Source organism: Montipora foliosa, chromosome 2, assembly GCF_036669935.1.
Source record: "Montipora foliosa isolate CH-2021 chromosome 2, ASM3666993v2, whole genome shotgun sequence".
NCBI classification, from domain to species: domain Eukaryota; kingdom Metazoa; phylum Cnidaria; class Anthozoa; order Scleractinia; family Acroporidae; genus Montipora; species Montipora foliosa.
The window spans coordinates 60704608-60722107 of NC_090870.1; the positions used below are offsets into that span (position 1 = coordinate 60704608).

General features: G+C 39.1%; 1 protein-coding gene across 1 annotated transcript in view; it reads left to right on the top strand.

Moving 5' to 3' along the window:
* LOC137993759 (uncharacterized) overlaps positions 1 to 17500 on the top strand; it is a 26401-nt gene that overhangs the window by 5933 nt on the left and 2968 nt on the right. The window contains exons 2-6 of the mRNA XM_068839768.1: positions 2886 to 3155; positions 3930 to 4436; positions 6317 to 6616; positions 11053 to 11358; positions 14190 to 14501. Of these exons, the coding sequence (XP_068695869.1) occupies positions 2886 to 3155; positions 3930 to 4436; positions 6317 to 6616; positions 11053 to 11358; positions 14190 to 14501 (1695 nt within the window). The remainder of the gene's footprint in view (positions 1 to 2885; positions 3156 to 3929; positions 4437 to 6316; positions 6617 to 11052; positions 11359 to 14189; positions 14502 to 17500) is intronic.

A 17500-nucleotide genomic window follows, 5' to 3' on the forward strand; every position in this document is an offset into this window, starting at 1 on the left:
GTTCCATGTTTTAGTAACTACGTGACAGAAATTGGTATCTCACTGGGCGACTATTGCACACATGTATTTGCTGCTACAAGCATTGCAACAGAGTATCGGGACTATCATAGCAGCGAAATGTGTACAGTGGTTTCAATTGATGCACACAATTACTTTCCTTGATGCTTAAATAGCCAGGAAATCGAAGGATCACTAAGTTGTAAAGTGGTTGAATTTAACTTTCTACTTATTTGGACATCTAAAAGACGTTGTAATGTTTGCAGAATGTTATATTTGTGAAATGGTTGTCTGTTGATGCAACAGAATGTGGGTGTTTATGCAAAGCTTACTAATGAAAATTGCAGCACATACACTAAACTGGGTGTCATTTGGCACAAATGGTTTGCACATTGCTGCTATATTGGATTTGGACGTTGTTTATTGCACAAATCCAAGCAAATAATTGCCCTATGATGCAAATGCTAAATGTCTTTGAATAAACTATTAAATGTTACTGCTTATGCCAAAATCGTTCATGAAATGTGATTTCTCATGAATGAATGATGTTTGGTGTAAATGAAAATATTTTCGCACATGTTTGCTTTGATAATGATCTATATCATCATAAACAAACTGAAGTATTGTAGGCACTGGTTTACTGTGATTTTCAAAGGTAAAATATATTTATAGTAGAAATCAGGCCAATGGTATGTGTTGTGGAGGAAATCAACTGTAGGGGATTCATGAAATTAATATAAATAATGGTTGAAAACAGTTTACTGTTACAAAGTGGAGGTTTACCATGTGACCATGTCCCAGGGATCATTACATGTATTTTCTGAACATTTGACATAATTCCAACTTAGTGTCAATAAAAATAATTAATTGCAAAACACTGAAAGTCAGCTCCCAAAGTTAACAACAGCAAGTGCATAATTTCTCCATGTCCCAAAACTTTGACAGACTACCACACCTATAATGATAAGGTATTCTCGTTTGTCTCACAATGTGGTCACTTGTGATGTAGATTGTGTCACAAGTGACCACATCGTGAGACAAACAAAAATACTTTATTATTATTGTACTTCACCACGATCAATAACAGCAACCTTTTTTACGACATTATCACACCTATGTCACTGAAGTTCCACATTTACTTAAAACTGTACCTCATTCCAAGGCTTTGAAATAAACCTAACTTTATTACATGTATATTATTTAACAAAATACCTGAAAGTAATGCCAGAAAGTAATAATACTACAGCCTTATAGGGTTGATCCGAAACCACTGACCAGTGGGCCCCCCGTATGGACCGGGTCCACCGGGTCCATGGACTCCCTTAAGCACCAGTCCGCAGACTACCCCTGCAGACCCCCTCTACCAACCACCCCAAAACAACATAGAAATAAAAATAAATAAAATAAAAGAAATAACAACTAAATATTTGACTTGCTGGTTGTCTGGGTAAAACACTTGTGTCAGGGAAATCTCAAATGTTACGCTCCTCAAATTTAACAGACTAAGGCTCAGGCTCGGGTGCAAGGTATATTAATCACACATATTGCCACTTCTTTTGCTGTGGACTGGAATGCTTCAAAGAAGACTGTCTATTTGTGTTCATTTGTATTTTCTTTCTTTCCCTCCACCATTTTGTTGGGATCATTCTCCCACGGTTTTATGAACTCACCCCAGGCTTCATGATCTCTCTTTTCGAACAAAATGGTGGAACTGAACTCATTATTTTTTCAAAGCACTCCGCTCCGCAGCGAAGGAAGTGGCAATAACTGTTATATACCTTGCACCTAAGTCCGAGACTGAAGGGGGTGGCTCTTAACTATCAAACCGTTGCTTAAAGGACCACTTCAGATAGTCATTTCTCGAATTACTTTAAGTCTACAGTTATCCTTTTTTGCCAAGTGTGTTCTATTTAACATTCCTTTGTATGGTTTGACTCACAACCATCTGGTAAATCACGTGACCAAAACAGAAAATGCCTAAAAACTCAGTGAGTTAACCATGTCTTTCATAAATTTGTAATACAACAGTATGAGAACATTCTAACACAAAATGTGGAGCAGAAGGCCGTCTTAAGGCCCTTCTTTGACACACTTTTTAAAATATCAGTTCCATTTTTTGTCCAAATAGAAATTCCATGCTACAGTTTACGAGCACTGATGGGACGGTTCCCATCTGGTGAAAAAACCCGCTCTTCCTTTCGTTTCTTGGGATCTTTTACCTGTTTTTCACATGATGCATATTCTGATTGTTCATCAAAGTGATGTCAGATTTCCATTGAAAAAGTTACTTCTTTGACTAAAAGCTTCCTTGGCAACCAATGTCTTTCTGTAGTTAAATGCCACCCTCCTTAATCTGATTTGCAGAGCATAAAGGTTAAGATTTCCCCTACATGAGTGGTCTTGGCTATTCAGACAACCGGTAAGTCAAATCTTTAGTAGTTATTTCTTATACTTTATTTGTTTTTGTTCCTATGTTGTTTTGGGGTGGTCTGTAGAAAGGGTCCATGGACCGGCCCATAAGGCAGTACATGGACCAGTCTGTAGGGGGTCCAATAGGCAACAGGGGTCAGTGTTTTTCGGGTCACCCACCTAAGGCTTATACCCCCAAGTTCTTTTATCTCATCCCTTGCTCCTCCTGGTGTAGAGACTGGTAAAAAAACATGAGAACGCACTTGGTATAGTGGTTATACAACCAAAAAAGAAACTAGCCTTTCACTTATTACAGCAACCAACCTGAAACCCTAACCACTGCTGCTGCTGGCATGTAGTAATCTGACCTGTCACACACCCCTTCCATTTGAAGTCAGGCCTCATTTTGACAGGTGATCTAGCTACCACTCTACAAAAGGAAATGATCCTTAAGTAGCTGCATTATTTTCCTTCCCTAGCCACAGCTGACACGATAAGAAGTTGCAGTTCTGTTGAAAGAGAGTTACCAGTGGGTACTGTAGGTGATATTTATCCACTGATAGATCCTCATGCTTTCCTTCAATCAAAGAATCTGATTGGATTCAGAAACATTGATAAAAGCACTACCGACAACCCTGGTGAACTGACAGGCACCCATACAGAATACCGAAATGAAAATGTTCCCGATCATAGTGAAACCCAACAATGTACTGTTGGAGAAGATGATGTAAACACTACTGATGATCAAGGTACAAGACAGTGAAATTATTAGTTAAAAACAGATGTACATAGTATTCATAGCCCGGATTCACAGTCTCTCGTTCACTAACAGGCAATTTGCTCATGGCCTCCATCACACTGGCAGTAAGTTTCTTCTCTGTTTAGAGACATGAAAGCAAAGTGTTACTTGACATGGATTATAAGTAACCCTATACACTTATGAATATGGTAGAAAAGGTGGTTAAAAACATTGTTTTGGCTGAACAGTTGCATTCTTAAGTCCGAATTAATTATTAACAAATTTTATTAATGATTAAGTTTGAAAGTTGGCGTCAAAAACTTCATTTAGCAACTAAATAAACCTAAAGAGTTGGTTGCCAAAATTGGCCACTAAAGGACAAATTTAGTGTAGACTTTCATATACCAGACTAATATGGCGCAGGACAAAAGAACCATTGTTATTCCGATTAGGCTTTGCTAATTAGGTATTGTTATGCTAATTAGGCATGATTATGTTCGCTTTGTTCTTTTGTTTTATGGACATTAATTATTTCGGGTCTGGTAGATGAAAGACCAGCCCAAATTTAACTTGGAGGGCCTGGTTGATTTGGAATTAGCAGTGATACCTCCTTACAGTGAATGGAATTTGGAGATTTTGGGGTTTTTGGTGAACGAAAACTGGAGAACCCAGAGAACTCCTCTCAAAGCAGAGTTTATAGAACCAGCAGAAATCTAGCCATAAATGCCATAGAACACAGACTGTCCACATTAGTATTGTTGACATTTAAATTGGGTTTTTTTAGAGTCTGCATCAACCAGAGGTCCCTCTCCCATGGAAAATTCCTGCAGGTCCATCACTACAAAAGATGGGAAAGGAACACTTGTTGTGTATTTTCCCTCTGAAAAAGACAAGGAAAGGCCCCAAGATAATATGGCATCAAGATGCCCTTCCTCAGAAGAAAGTTCCTTTCAATCAATACCTGGTGCAGAAAACAAAGGAGCAAGGATTGTGGATTTGCCTACTGAGAATGACAAGGAGAAAACTTCATCAAAGAAAGGCCTACAGGTTGATTTAGGCCTTTTTCCAACCACAACCAATGGTAAAGTACTGGAAGATACATCAAACAATAACATTCTGCAAGACTGTGAGATGATCTCAAGAGTTGATTTTCCTAATGGGTATGATAAGGAAAGAAGGAGGCGCACTTTTCCATCTGACCCCCCACAGAAAGAAGAAAGCCATACCAAAGAAAAACGGCGTGCAAGTGCAGCTCCGAGTTTACAGGTGGAGAAAAGAAAAATAAAGCTTGGTAAATATCAACTTCATTTTCAAATCTCAGCCCTTTTAAATGGAAATGTCATAGTTTGTATTGTTTTATGAATATTTCTTTCAGAAAACGTTTGGCTCTTATTGGTTTCTTAAAGGTCACCTGACACCGATGTAAAACAGTTGTTTTGTTCCAAGTGTCTCGAAATCTGACATCAGATGACATTATTGTCCCTGCATGCACATGCAAAATGTTGATTGGCCTCCTCCATGATAATTTATTTTTGCACAAACACACAATGATTGGCCCATGTGAAAACTAGTTAATTTTGCTTGCATCAAATCTCAGTTCACTGTGACATACATTGAGATGCTTTGAAAATTAACTTTAAAAAGATTGCAGACCATCTTCAAACTCAAGAGCACATGGCAGCATGCAAATGACCGCGACATACTGCGGCTCAGTAAGACTCATTGTCAAACTAGCCTTTACACTATAACTTCTAAGATAAACATATTGTTTGTTTATTTATTTTTAGCCACCCATACATGTACAATGCAAATAATTATAGTTACAGAATAAGCACTAAGATGTAATAAGATATTGAAGCAGTGGCAAGGAAACCTAAAGAAGCTGAAAGCTTATGCGAGTAGGCTTTCCTAGACTAAAATTTAGTAACGAAGTGCACAGTCTTAAAGCAGCTAGATAGTTTTTCAGATTTAAAAAAAAATAGATACAGAAGGAGAGCTAACTATTGTGACCGGTAGAGAATTCCAGACTTTAGGTCCCTGATAAGGGATACTGAATTTTGATTCTACAGAAATGTGATCTATACTGAAAGGCAGTTCGAGTATTGTCTTGATGAAATTGACCACCAGTCGTGAAAAAGCATTGAACGGTAACTGGCAAAAGATTTCGGTGATACGAATACATGAAAATGGCAATGGAAAAAGAATTAATATTAAAGATATCAAGGAGCCTAAGTTGACAAAATAAAGGAGCGGTATTAGCAAGATAGTCAGCGTTTGCTATCACCTGCACTATGCGCTTCTGGAAAAGGTAAGTACAATTTAGGTTAGAGCAGTATATGGAGGACCAGGCCACATTGCAATAGGTTAAATAAGGATAGGTAAGGTAAGGTAAAGTCTGCTACGAGCCTAGAAGGCCCATCAGGCCGGCGCTTATCTCCGTTTTCTGTGGCATGAAGCGACTAGGAGTATTTCTACTCCCCCCTGGATGGGATGCCAGTCCATCACAGGGTTACCCCCAGCATTAAATTCACCGGTACCCATTTATACACCAGTGTGGAGAGAGGCACCGTTAGGAATTCACCTGTTATACGATGTGAAGTAAAAAAGTAAAGTAAAGTAACCATATTTAACGTTGATAACTCGTAATAGTAATTCAACTGACAAACCTGAGGTCGACGGTGCGCTCATTTTATTCCCCCATTTCCATCAGTGCTCTGTTTTACGGGTATTTAAAGCTACTTAGCTACACCGAAAGGAAAGAAGTCGAAACAAGGATGCGAGATCCAGGAATCGAACTCAGGACCTCTTGCACCAGGGCCGCGCACTAACCGACTGTGCCTTCCGGTCATCCTCCCTTCATCTCTTAAGTTTCGTTTCCTTTATCGTTTGTATTTTAGTTTGACGTTAAAGGCACCATTATCTCACTTCAGTTGTTGGAATAAACCCTAGGAACTGACCTGGGTTATCATGGCTTATTGGTATATCCAGGTTCACTTCTCTGAACCGCAGAACATTTATTCGACATTTGGAACAATATGAAGTTTGCGATCACGAGGTGCTATAGTTGATTTTGAGTCAACTGCATGCAACCAAGGATCAGCAATGTTATCAATTATTGCCCTTCAGTACCAATGAGTTACATTTGAACTTTCATTCCCTCATTGATTTCAGATGACCTAATGAACAAGACCATACTTGGCTGTCTGGACCTCTTACAAGGAATCAGTAGACATCTTGATAAAGAGTACAAGTATGGTAATTGCCAATGTTGGAAGCATGCTGCCGAGCAGTTTGGCATTGAAGTACAGGAATATCAAAACTTTAAATGCAGCCAAGTTCACAGCCCCACTGAGGTGATGTTTGAGTACTTGGAGACCAGTAAACCAGAAATTACCATTGGTGATTTGAAAGATAAATTACATAAAATTGGCAGGCAAGATGTAATTGATGTCATCTTGAAATGCGATCAAGGTAAGGGGAAGGATTGAGCACGTGTAAAAATGTCAACAATTACCATTGTCACTTAATTGAAATATTGAGTGACCCAGCAATAAAATGAAAAAAAAAAACCCGATCAGTCAGTAATAAGCAACTAGCAATAATATTAAGTTCCATCCAAGTGCACTTAAGCATGCATAGTTTGCAGCATTGGCTCATTGCCTCATTAGCTGGCATATTTTTGTGCATGACCTAAGATAAAACTCATGCTGCCTGTATCTCTTTACTATGTAATTATGTGAAGTACGATCGTCCGGGAGAGTGTAGTCCAGAGAAGGTCTGGTTAGGATAACATTGACTGACCTTTTGATAACGTGAGCGGAAGTCATCTTTAGAGTCAAGTGATTTATGTAACGTCAGTAGATGGTATGAACACTCTGGTCGTTGATGTAATTAGCCAACGAAGTTGTGATGTTAGTGGGCGACTGTCACTTAACACATTCAGCAAAGTCTTAGTCAAAGTCAAAGTCTGGTTTGTTTGTAAATGGTGTTCAGTAATGTTATTATTGTCACCATTTCAACCCCCCCCCCCCCCCCCCCACACACACACACACACACACACATACACACACACACATATTGGGACAAGACTTATACTTACGTACAATACTTAAACTATTGTTACTTACAATACTAGTAACACTGCATGTCACATAACCTTGTTCTAGAAATTGAGTAATGCCCATGCAGAATTACGTCACTCTCAGTAATTATGTGATTCCCAAATAATTGTTGTGTATAGCTCCAAAAGCTTTGTGCTACGGTATATAGAAAGAAAAGTCAGACGTACGTTCCTCGTTACAAAGACAAAACCCACAAAGAGAGGACTCACTTTTACAAATTTTGAAAGAAAGGTGTTCAAAGGTAATATTGGATTCAGGATTTTATACTGGAATTCCCGTGATTTTGTATCGAATGCACATTTGAAGGGGAGTGTGTAAAGAGTTTTCCAGTTGACTGTAAAATTTCTTTTTCGCTGTTGTTAGTTTAGATATCTTTGAGACAACAATATGGTCAATCTTCTTCTGCTTGAGCAGAAGTATTGAAAGGTGTCGTTTGGTCTGTTTCCTGAGTCACATAACTGCTCATTTCTTTTTTCTATTCTGGTGGAATGGAATGATAAAGAGATTCGGTTATTTGCGGCTTGATGGAAAAAAACTCACATAAATGATTTCTGACTTGACAAAGTCCTGCAGAAAAGAGTTTCCTATTGACTACATATTTTTTGTCAATGCATGTAAACCTCATGTTCCAAATTGGTTGGTTGATTATTTCATCCAGAGAAGAAGGATTGGAGTTTTTCAAAAGAGACCAAACTATCAAGCATTCCTTGTAGTATTTTGGTAGATCCATAGGCAATTTTGAGTATTCGAAGTTACAATAAAATAGTAATCTGCCTCCAACTTTATTGAGGTAATGATTAAAAATGTACTTCCAGTTCCCCTTCACAAAGCTGCTGCATTTCTAGAGATACATGTAGTTTTGGCATGCTTTTAGAATCCAGGAAAGAGCAGCAGTTGATTTCCGATTGATTTGTCTTACCGTAAAAGTCTGAATGGAAAGAGTACAATTCATCCATAATTTTTTGGGGGGCTTGTCGTTATGTTAGCGTCAACGAGTTCGACTTTCCCAATCATGCTTTTTCTCTTAGTGTTTTTTTTTCGAGATTTAGAAAGTACTTGTTATTTTTCTCCTCTTTTTCATACCAGGATGCACGTGAACGAGTGATCGCCCCCTTGTCATATATGCTCATTCCTTTTCATACTCAATCCTCAAGTTTTTCAAGTTCATTTTGGTTCGCTATAGTTGGGATTTCAGCTAATTGTGCCTCAGCTACTTTCAATTTGGTCTCAATCATATTCATTATTTCTCTGCGTTTCTTTGCTTTTACCTTGCTGTACTGAATAGTCTCTTTCCGTACGTTATGTAATATTTCAGAAACGAGGGCGCGTGTTTCATCAGGGTTTGGAAATCCTGATGAAACACGAAGCCCGAGTTTATGAAATGGCTTCTCAAAAGGGTGTAATTTATTAACAATAAACAGATAAACAGAATGACCACGTAAATAGTCAGTTTTTGTTTTCTTTTGTTTCATTATCCGGCGCATGTGTGTAGTTAAAGCCCCATTTACACGATCAATTTTTCCTTGTCAAGTCCACTTGTCAAGGAAAACTTGCCGACTGTACACACTAGCAAGTTTTCCTTGACAAGTTTTCCTTGACAAGTTTTCCTTGGTAGTGTAAATGAAAAATATGACAAGTTTTCCTTGTCACATTTTCCTTGTTGTCCATCTACACGAGCAAATTTCAGACTTGACAATTTTTCCTTGTCAAGGAAAAGCTAGCACGCCAGATTTTCCTTGACAAGGAAAATTTGTCCACTATTCCCCATCTACACGAGCAATTTTTCCTTGTCAAGGAAAACTTGTCAAGGAAAAATTGCTCGTGTAAATGGGGCTTTAGTCAGCGTTATGAAAGGTGTTGTGTTTTTTCACAACTTCGACTTTTTAATTAAAAGCAGTCACACTTTACATTGGTGTCCTCATTTGCAATTTTGAGAAATGGAAGAAGCAGTTACAGAAAGGTCTTCCCGGTTTGGACCGCCGAAAAGTTGCAAAGAGGAAGTCTCTTTGCTCGAACGTTCAAAGCCTAAAAGTACTCAGTACAAAGATAATTGGGCTGTTGAGGTTCTCCGAAATTGGCAAGCTGCGCGCGAGAAAAAATTTCCTTTACTCGAGCCGGGGAGTGTGTTCAAAGATTATGATGTGAGGTGAAAGCAGTGTGCATGGATTGTTACATCAGTTACTGTAATCCTGGAAGTTAATAAACATTTGTTGAAGTACTGCATTCTTTTGGAAATTGATTTCCAAACACACGTGTTTGGATCTGTTCTTTACCGGGTATCAAGGGGCATCCATATGACCCAAATGATGCCACACAATTGGTTAATTACCTTATGCATTATTAATGAGTTCGAGCAGTAGTGTTAAATATATAAGCAGGAGTGTTTTATCAAGTTTAAAACACGAGGCGCAGCCGAGTGTTTTGCTACTTGATGAAACACTACTTGCGAATTTATTGAACAGCCTCAAAAACTTTACTGTGCATCTAGATTGCTGACCTTACAAGGATTAGATTTCGGATTATTTTGGCCTCGAAAATAGGACATAAAATTTAGCCGTGTCTATATCATATATAAAGCCACTCATTAAAAATTAATTTCTTTTGTATTTCCTTCACGAATTCTAAGCCGGTTTTCGGGAAAAACGTCACTAGGTCGCAAATTTTCTACTAAGGTTGCCTAATTTTCCACTGGGTCTTTGAATTGTCTACCAAATTTATTTCATGATAAAATTACCGTTGATGCTCACTATTCAATCCTCCCAATATTGACTCGTTGGTAAGAGTTGCAGTGTCGCGTGTTTACAATTCAGCCCTCTATTGGTTAAAACCAGGGTTTCCCGCCATTTACGGTCTGTTGCGAACTGCATGCAGTTAAGTTGTTCTGGGGAAAGATTGCGTGCATGTATGTTTGTCTTTCTCTTTCCTTTTTTTTTTTTTTTTAAACAAACCAAACAAATGCTTTCTGATTCTTGCTGTCAAGTCACTTTTTCGTCTTTTTCAAGCATACAAAAATGATATATGCTGGGTATGTAAAAGTCACGTCGGGGAAGCCACAAAATGGCCGGGTAAAATTTAAAATTTTCACCAGGTAGTGGGGTGTCTAAATTTTCACTTGGTGAAGGAAAAAAAATTCACTGGGTCGGGTTTCACCGGGTCTGTTACAGATGGATTGAAATGCACCAATCACTGTTTACAAGCTTCACAACCAATGACATATAGGCTTAACAAACAGTCGACCAATAACATAACGACTTAGTTGACCAATTATATCAACGACCAGAGTAACTCAGTGTCGTTAAATCATAAATCACGTGACTCTGAAGATGACTTCCGCTCTTGTTGTCGAAATGACAGTCAATGTCATCCTACTGAAAACAATTCCTCTCAGGACTACACTCACACGGGCGATTGTACTTCACCAAGAGAAAATAAAGGGGGAAGAGGGGGCATCTCCGACACGTGCCTTTTCCATAGGTCGTGCCTTTTAGATCGACTTTCACGCTGTACAGATGCCAAGGGGATTAGGCAACAGCCAATCATATGGCGGGAATGTGTTCTGTGAGCGTGGACTATCCACGCGTAACACATTCCGGCCATATGATTGGCTCTAGTCTAATCTCCTTGGGATCTGTACAGCGTGAGAGTCGATCTAACTTGAGACATATTACCTAGGGAAAAGGGCATGTATGGGGGATGCCCTCTCTTCCCCCTTTATTTTGTCGTGACTTCACTCAACTATGATCAAAACATTTACGATTTTATTTCTTTACTGTCATCTTATTCCAGCCGATTGCGATGACACTTACGTGTGTAGTTTGTTTGACAACAATTCGGATGTCATTGGAGAGATGGCTTTTTTACTGGACATGCAAAAAGTAGGTTTAAAAAACTGGTCCAAGCTGGCTGCAGAATTGGGCATATCAAGGAAGGTCTTCAAGACTTTTGGAACCAACAACAGTACTAACCCAACACAGACATTGTTTGAGTTGTTAACAATCAAGTTCCCATGGTTAACCATTCAGGAATTGGTCGGGCACTTAGAAGATATGGAAAGACGTGACGTTGCAAACGCCGTAAGAAGTAGCAAGAAGGGTAAGTTAGTTGTTTTGATATCTTTCAAATTGATTTCTAACTTAATTTTTCTTTTTTTTAAATTACTATTGACTATATTGTTTAAGTCATGTGATATAGACCGAATGCATAAATGGAGGCCAAAAGTGTATTCTTTTGTTTATGTGCTAATTAGACTCACAAGCCTCGCTCTCAAGCAACATTTCTTTTGTATTTTGTGCATGCAAACGAGGCTAGTGAGTCTAATTAGCATGTAAACAAAGGACTATATTTTTGGCTGCCATTTATGCATCCGGTCTATGTAATCACGTAATTTTCCCAGTATGGTTGTTCAAAAAATCGTACAATTAATGAAAAACCTTTGCAGAAACTTGTCAAGCTGTCCACCACGGTGGTCAGAGTGTGGACTTGGAATGGATATGAAACAAGGATATAAAACTAAAAATAAGTGAAACCAGGCGAACCATTTCAAAAATAACACTTGTGACAGTCTGCATTTGTGAATGCATATATTTTTTGAAGAAAACAATAGGATTATTAGGGAAGAGATGCGTTCCCTAGTCTGATTCTCATCAGATTGTCCAGGTCGCTTGCAGTCACCCACTCAAGAGTGTTTGGCCGTGAGCGACCTGGACCCTCTGAGAAACAGGCTATGTGTTCCCGGTATAGGCAGGCTTTTGATTCAGAAGACCAGTCTATAACTCAAGGGTTTACTAAAACCACATGACTAAAACCTCAGAAATGCCACCAGTTGGTGTCCTTTGAACAAGAAATCGTCCCATAACTGGAAAAACAGCAACAGGATAGATTGCCCATGGTATTATCTCACTCACACCACTCATAAAACTACACAGGGTTATCAGGGTTATGTTTTCACTGCCGATGGTTATATTTTTGTTAAACGACGCGAAGGCGAGTCTGCTCCAGTTAGAATTCGGAAGGAGGCTGACTTGCAACGTTTAGGCTTCGTGTAGAACCTTTTCCGGCCTACTGCCGCTTACAGTCTGGTTTCCGCCCAGGTGACTCGACGGTAAATCAATTAATTTATCTGGTGCATCAAATTTACCAAGCTGTTGAGGATGGGAAGGAAGTGCGTATGGTTTTTTTGGATATCAGCAAGGCGTTTGACAAGGTGTGGCACAAAGGTCTTCTTTATAAGCTTAAATCAGTGGGAATCAGGGGAGCTTTGCTTAGCTGGTTTGAAAGTTATTTGTCTAATCGTCAACAAAGAGTGGTTTTAGATGGGCAGTCATCTGATTGGCGCCAAGTTGAAGCAGGGGTTCCTCAAGGTTCGGTTTTGGGGCCTCTGTTATTTCTTATATATTAATGACATAACAGATGAAATTCAGTCAAAATGCTTACTTTACGCTGATGATACTTCGCTTTTTGAAGTCGTTGATTCACCTGGTAACACTGCGTTGATGTTAAATAAAGACCTTGAATCCATACAAAGGTGGGCTACGAAATGGCTTGTTACAATTAATCCTAGTAAAACTGAATGTATGACGTTTTCATCTAAACGGGTAAGACCGCTGCATCCCGACCTATTTTACAACGGAAAGAACATTACTGAAGTTTCTAGCCATACCCACTTAGGCATAACGCTGTCTTCTAACCTGACATGGAGAGCTCACATATTTAGTATTTATCAAAAAGCTAGTAAAAGATTAAATATGTTGAAAGGAATTAGGTATAAAGTAGGCAGGGATACACTCAGAAAATTGTATAAGTCGGTTATCAGACCTGTTATGGAGTATGCTGATGTGCTTTGGGACGGCTGTACTGATGAGGAAAGCGAACTCCTTGAATCGGTTCAGTATGAAGCCGGGAAAGTCGTCACAGGTGCTATGCGGGGAACAAGTAGGATTCGCCTTATGACAGAGCTGGGGTGGGAGGAGATGAAAGTTAGACGCGATATTCATAAGCTTATTTGTTATTTTAAGATATTAAAAAATTTGAGTCCGTCTTATCTTAAGGATCTGCTCCCAGCTAGAGTCTGTGAGAGAACTCATTTTAACCTTCGATCTTCTCAAAATTTTACTCTTTTCCCTGTGCGCACAGAGCGCTTTAAAAGGTCTTTTTTCCCTTCCACAACTAAATTGTGGAACGACATTGATTTGGAAATTCGTGAATCTGATTTAATTGGTTCTTTTAAGAGAGCGTTAGTTAATTATTTTAATATTCCAAAGTATTTTTCGCCTTTTGATTATGCTCTTGACAGATACTCTTCCGTAATTCATACTAGACTGCGTCTAGGCGCTTGTGGTCTAAATTATTATCTATTTAAGATCGCTGTTAAGTCTTCACCTATTTGTAGCTGCGGCTTTGACAATGAGACTATAACTCATTTCTTTTTACAATGTCCTAATTATGCTGCCCTCAGATCTGATTTGCTCGCTGCTGCTGCTCGTATAGCTTCTGGTCAATATTCTGACCAGCAAAAAGTTGAAGTTTTTCTGTTTGGCTCTTCTCACATGTCAAATAATGAAAACGTTGAAATCTTCTCTCATGTCCAGCACTTTATAAGAGAGTCTAAACGTTTTTCTTTTCGTGGTCATTATCATTGACCTAATTAACTTAACTGTCTTTTTTGACTTACTTTGTATCTCGTGCCCGTGTTTGTTTTTTATGTGGTAATTAGAATTTTGGTGTAAGCCCCCCGTGATGAGCTCATTTAGCTCTTGGGGCAAACATGTATATAAATATGTTTAAATAAAAACTAAAAAATAAAAAAAATAAAATAAAATAAAACTACACCACTCATAAAACTCAAGGGAGCCACCCTATAACCGAAATCCACTGATTAACTTTATTGCTTATTATCCACCATATTGTAAAATTTTGGTCCTTAGTTTCAGAAAATTCATTGGTCAAAGCCTTGATGGACGACTTACATGTCATGGACACAGTGTGTGAGCTGCTGAACCGCAAACACCGTACCAACAAAGTACTGGGATGGCGTCACCTTGGCAACAATTTGAAAATTGACAAGGAAACCTTAGATAATCTTTCACCACCAGAAGAGGACTTCGTATCTCCAACAGAGGCAATGATCAATCATCTTAGTTCTTCAAAACCATGGTTGACAATAGGGGAATTCATTTTAGCCCTGCACGCAATAGACAGAGATGACGTTTTTACTGTCTTTGATGGCTACCTCCCAGGTACAGTACATACGTAATTGACCACTCTCCATAGGGGCTTTTCAGGGCCAATGAAACAATCAACGAAAGGACAGAACAGAACAAGAACGACAATTGTTATATAGCTGGAGTTTTTCCCGCTACAGCGCGCCCATTCATTGGCTACTTCATGGTCACATGACATCTAAAAATGAAACTGTTTACCGCCAAATGCCATGAGCGGGCAACATTGCGAAAACTATGACGTCAAACGGGAAACATTTCACTGTTACCCGCGAAATGTTGCCCGCTGTTGCACGTGATGTGCATGATTGTTTGGGGCGTTTTTGTAAATTTCAGTAATATTCTTAACATTCCCTCGTAAACTTAGACGGGTCATTTGTCAATAAACTTGTATTTTGTTTTCCTCGGCTGCGCCTCGAGGAAACATTGAACTGTTTCCCTCGGGACCAGTCATTAAGTGTTTACTGTTAAGAATCCCAACTGGCCGGAGGCAAACCAGTTGGCTGTTTACAAGTGCGTGCTAACGAGTGATGAAAACGAGTCTTGAACCCGGGGACTCCGGATCTCAAGGAAAGCGTCCTCACCACTAAAGCAAATAGGTGGGTAAAACGCATACTTTCTAGGATGTACAGTGTTGTAATGTAAGACCGAGGAGTCCTTTTCATTATGTTGTCATGTTTCTTTGGGAAATTTGTGAACTTTGTTCCAACAGAAAAGAAATGAGATAGGACAAAAGAATTTTTATAGTTGGGTGCATTGTAGCAGCCAGCTGTTTATCCTCGCGAACACCATGAAAGAAATCTGAAACCATGTTTATGGCGAAGGATTTGCGTAAACTATTGTTTTATGAAAAGCAGGGATCTGCCATTTGCCATAAACGTGGTTCTGAAATATCTCTTTGATGTAATATATGCTCATATCTTTTTCCTAACATTAAGGGGGGTGGAGGGGGCGGGGGATGGAGGAAGGCAACATACTGGGTTCCTTTGCTCTGCAAAAATGGGTGTTAGTTGTAACAATGTCACTAATATGGTTACTGTACGGTCTTGCGGTCCTTCAGTTCATTAAGCTATTTTTGTTTCCACATCTTGGTAACATTGAACTCTGTAGCCGCTGAACTCAAAGTAATCACTGCCACCGGCCCTTACTGAGTAAAACCGGATATATCCTTGCTCTAAACAAATAGGCATTCTGCGAGCCATAAACTCGGAGTTTTTTGCAGACACACCCAGACAGACATCACGTCTACATGATCACGTTAGCTTAAGCTTAACTTAAAGTGCCCCTATGTTAACCAAACACTAAGCGACCAAAGTTTTAAGGCTTGATTTCAAAAAGACACCTTTTTATTTTAAGTGGAATTTTCCTATTTGATGGCTCGTCATTACTAACTTTAGTTCTAGAGAGGAGCTTGTTCGAGGAGAAAATGACGTAAAAGGCTCACTAGTTTAAGAATGCAATGCGTGTGTACGCCGCAGAATTAATATGCTGCGCGGGAGTTTTGGGCTTTCAGACTTTTTAACTGGCGTTTTGCATTTATAATAAGCTGCACTTTAAACTAATGAGCCTTTGACGTCACTTTTCCCTGGATCCCGCAACCAACTGAGGTCCAATCGGTCAGTTTTGAACCTGAGTAATGGCGGACCGTGAAATCCAAAACTTACACTCAAAGTAAACGGCCTTTGGATAAAAATCAAAGCTCAAAATTTTGCCAGTCGGGTGTTAAACAAACACACTTTCAAAATCTGAAGGAAAAAAGGAATTGATTTTTTTTTATCACAGGGGCCTTTTAAGGGTTAAAATAAACAGCTCTTAACTTCAAGTACGTTCAAAAAACTGTTGAACTACTCGAGCTAGACAAATGAACAATTTGAAGATCCTCTGCACAAACTTCTAACTATGGACGAAACACTGCATGCCTTTTTCAGGCCGCACTATTCTAGGTTCTAAATTAAGAAGATTTACAGACAGCACAATATTGTAATGTTACAGTATTTTAATAACATTCCAGTCTACCTCACACCTAATCGAGTTATTCTTGGGTTTCACTCACGTGATCAACAGCCATGTTTTTCAACGAAAACAAAAGAAGACGTTAGCATAATAATAGCTTTCAATTCCCGGAGGATTGGATCGGAACACCAACATGGCCGCCATTTCATTTGTTTGGGGACACCAACATGGCGGCCGTGACGTCATGTGAAATCCAAGAATAGTTTTCCAAATACAGAAGGTTTTAAAGTACATCACCATCACATAGAATAGGACGCCTTGTTAACAATAAGTTCGCGACAATATTCAAAGTTCGTATTTAATTTGTTTTCTTTTAAAAATAAATAAATCCCTCGAATGCGACCTCGCGGAATCGCCCCTTAGTAGTTTATTGTTATAATAATGATGGACGCATCACTGCACTTGGGACACTTAGAAAACGCATGTTACTATAAAGTTCCTTTTCCATTTTCATTTCCACGATACTCCTCCCTCAATGCTTCATGGAGCCTCTACAATGTAAAAGCGATTGTACCGTTGAAATGAAGGGAAGCAGGAAGTGGTGTGAAGCTCCAAGGAGGATACCTTGTTTGACTTCAAATTACGTGTCTCAGTAGAAATTGTACCTGATTGTAGTTCTACAGTCTTGAACATTTCAAATGGGAAATGAAGACCACCTCTGTCCCCAATTTCAATGATGAAAAAATTGTGGGCTTCAACTTGCGCGCGGATTCATCATTGATTTTGGAGGGAAGGGGCGGGCTCATTTTTCCTTTTATTTTGTCCAAGATTGTAGTTCTTTGATATACAGTGTACGCCTAATCCGTGTGTGAGTCGGCTCAGTTGGAGCACTGGGTGATAAGATACGGAGGAGTGCTTCCTTTCATAGCATCTGCAAACGTTTGGACTTTTAGGTGGATAAAGGGTAAGCCCCGTCCTATTACACTTCCGTGTTACAAACTGAGTGTGACGTTAACCCAAAAGATTTAGACCAGTTGTCACATGACCATCAAAACTTTAATTAA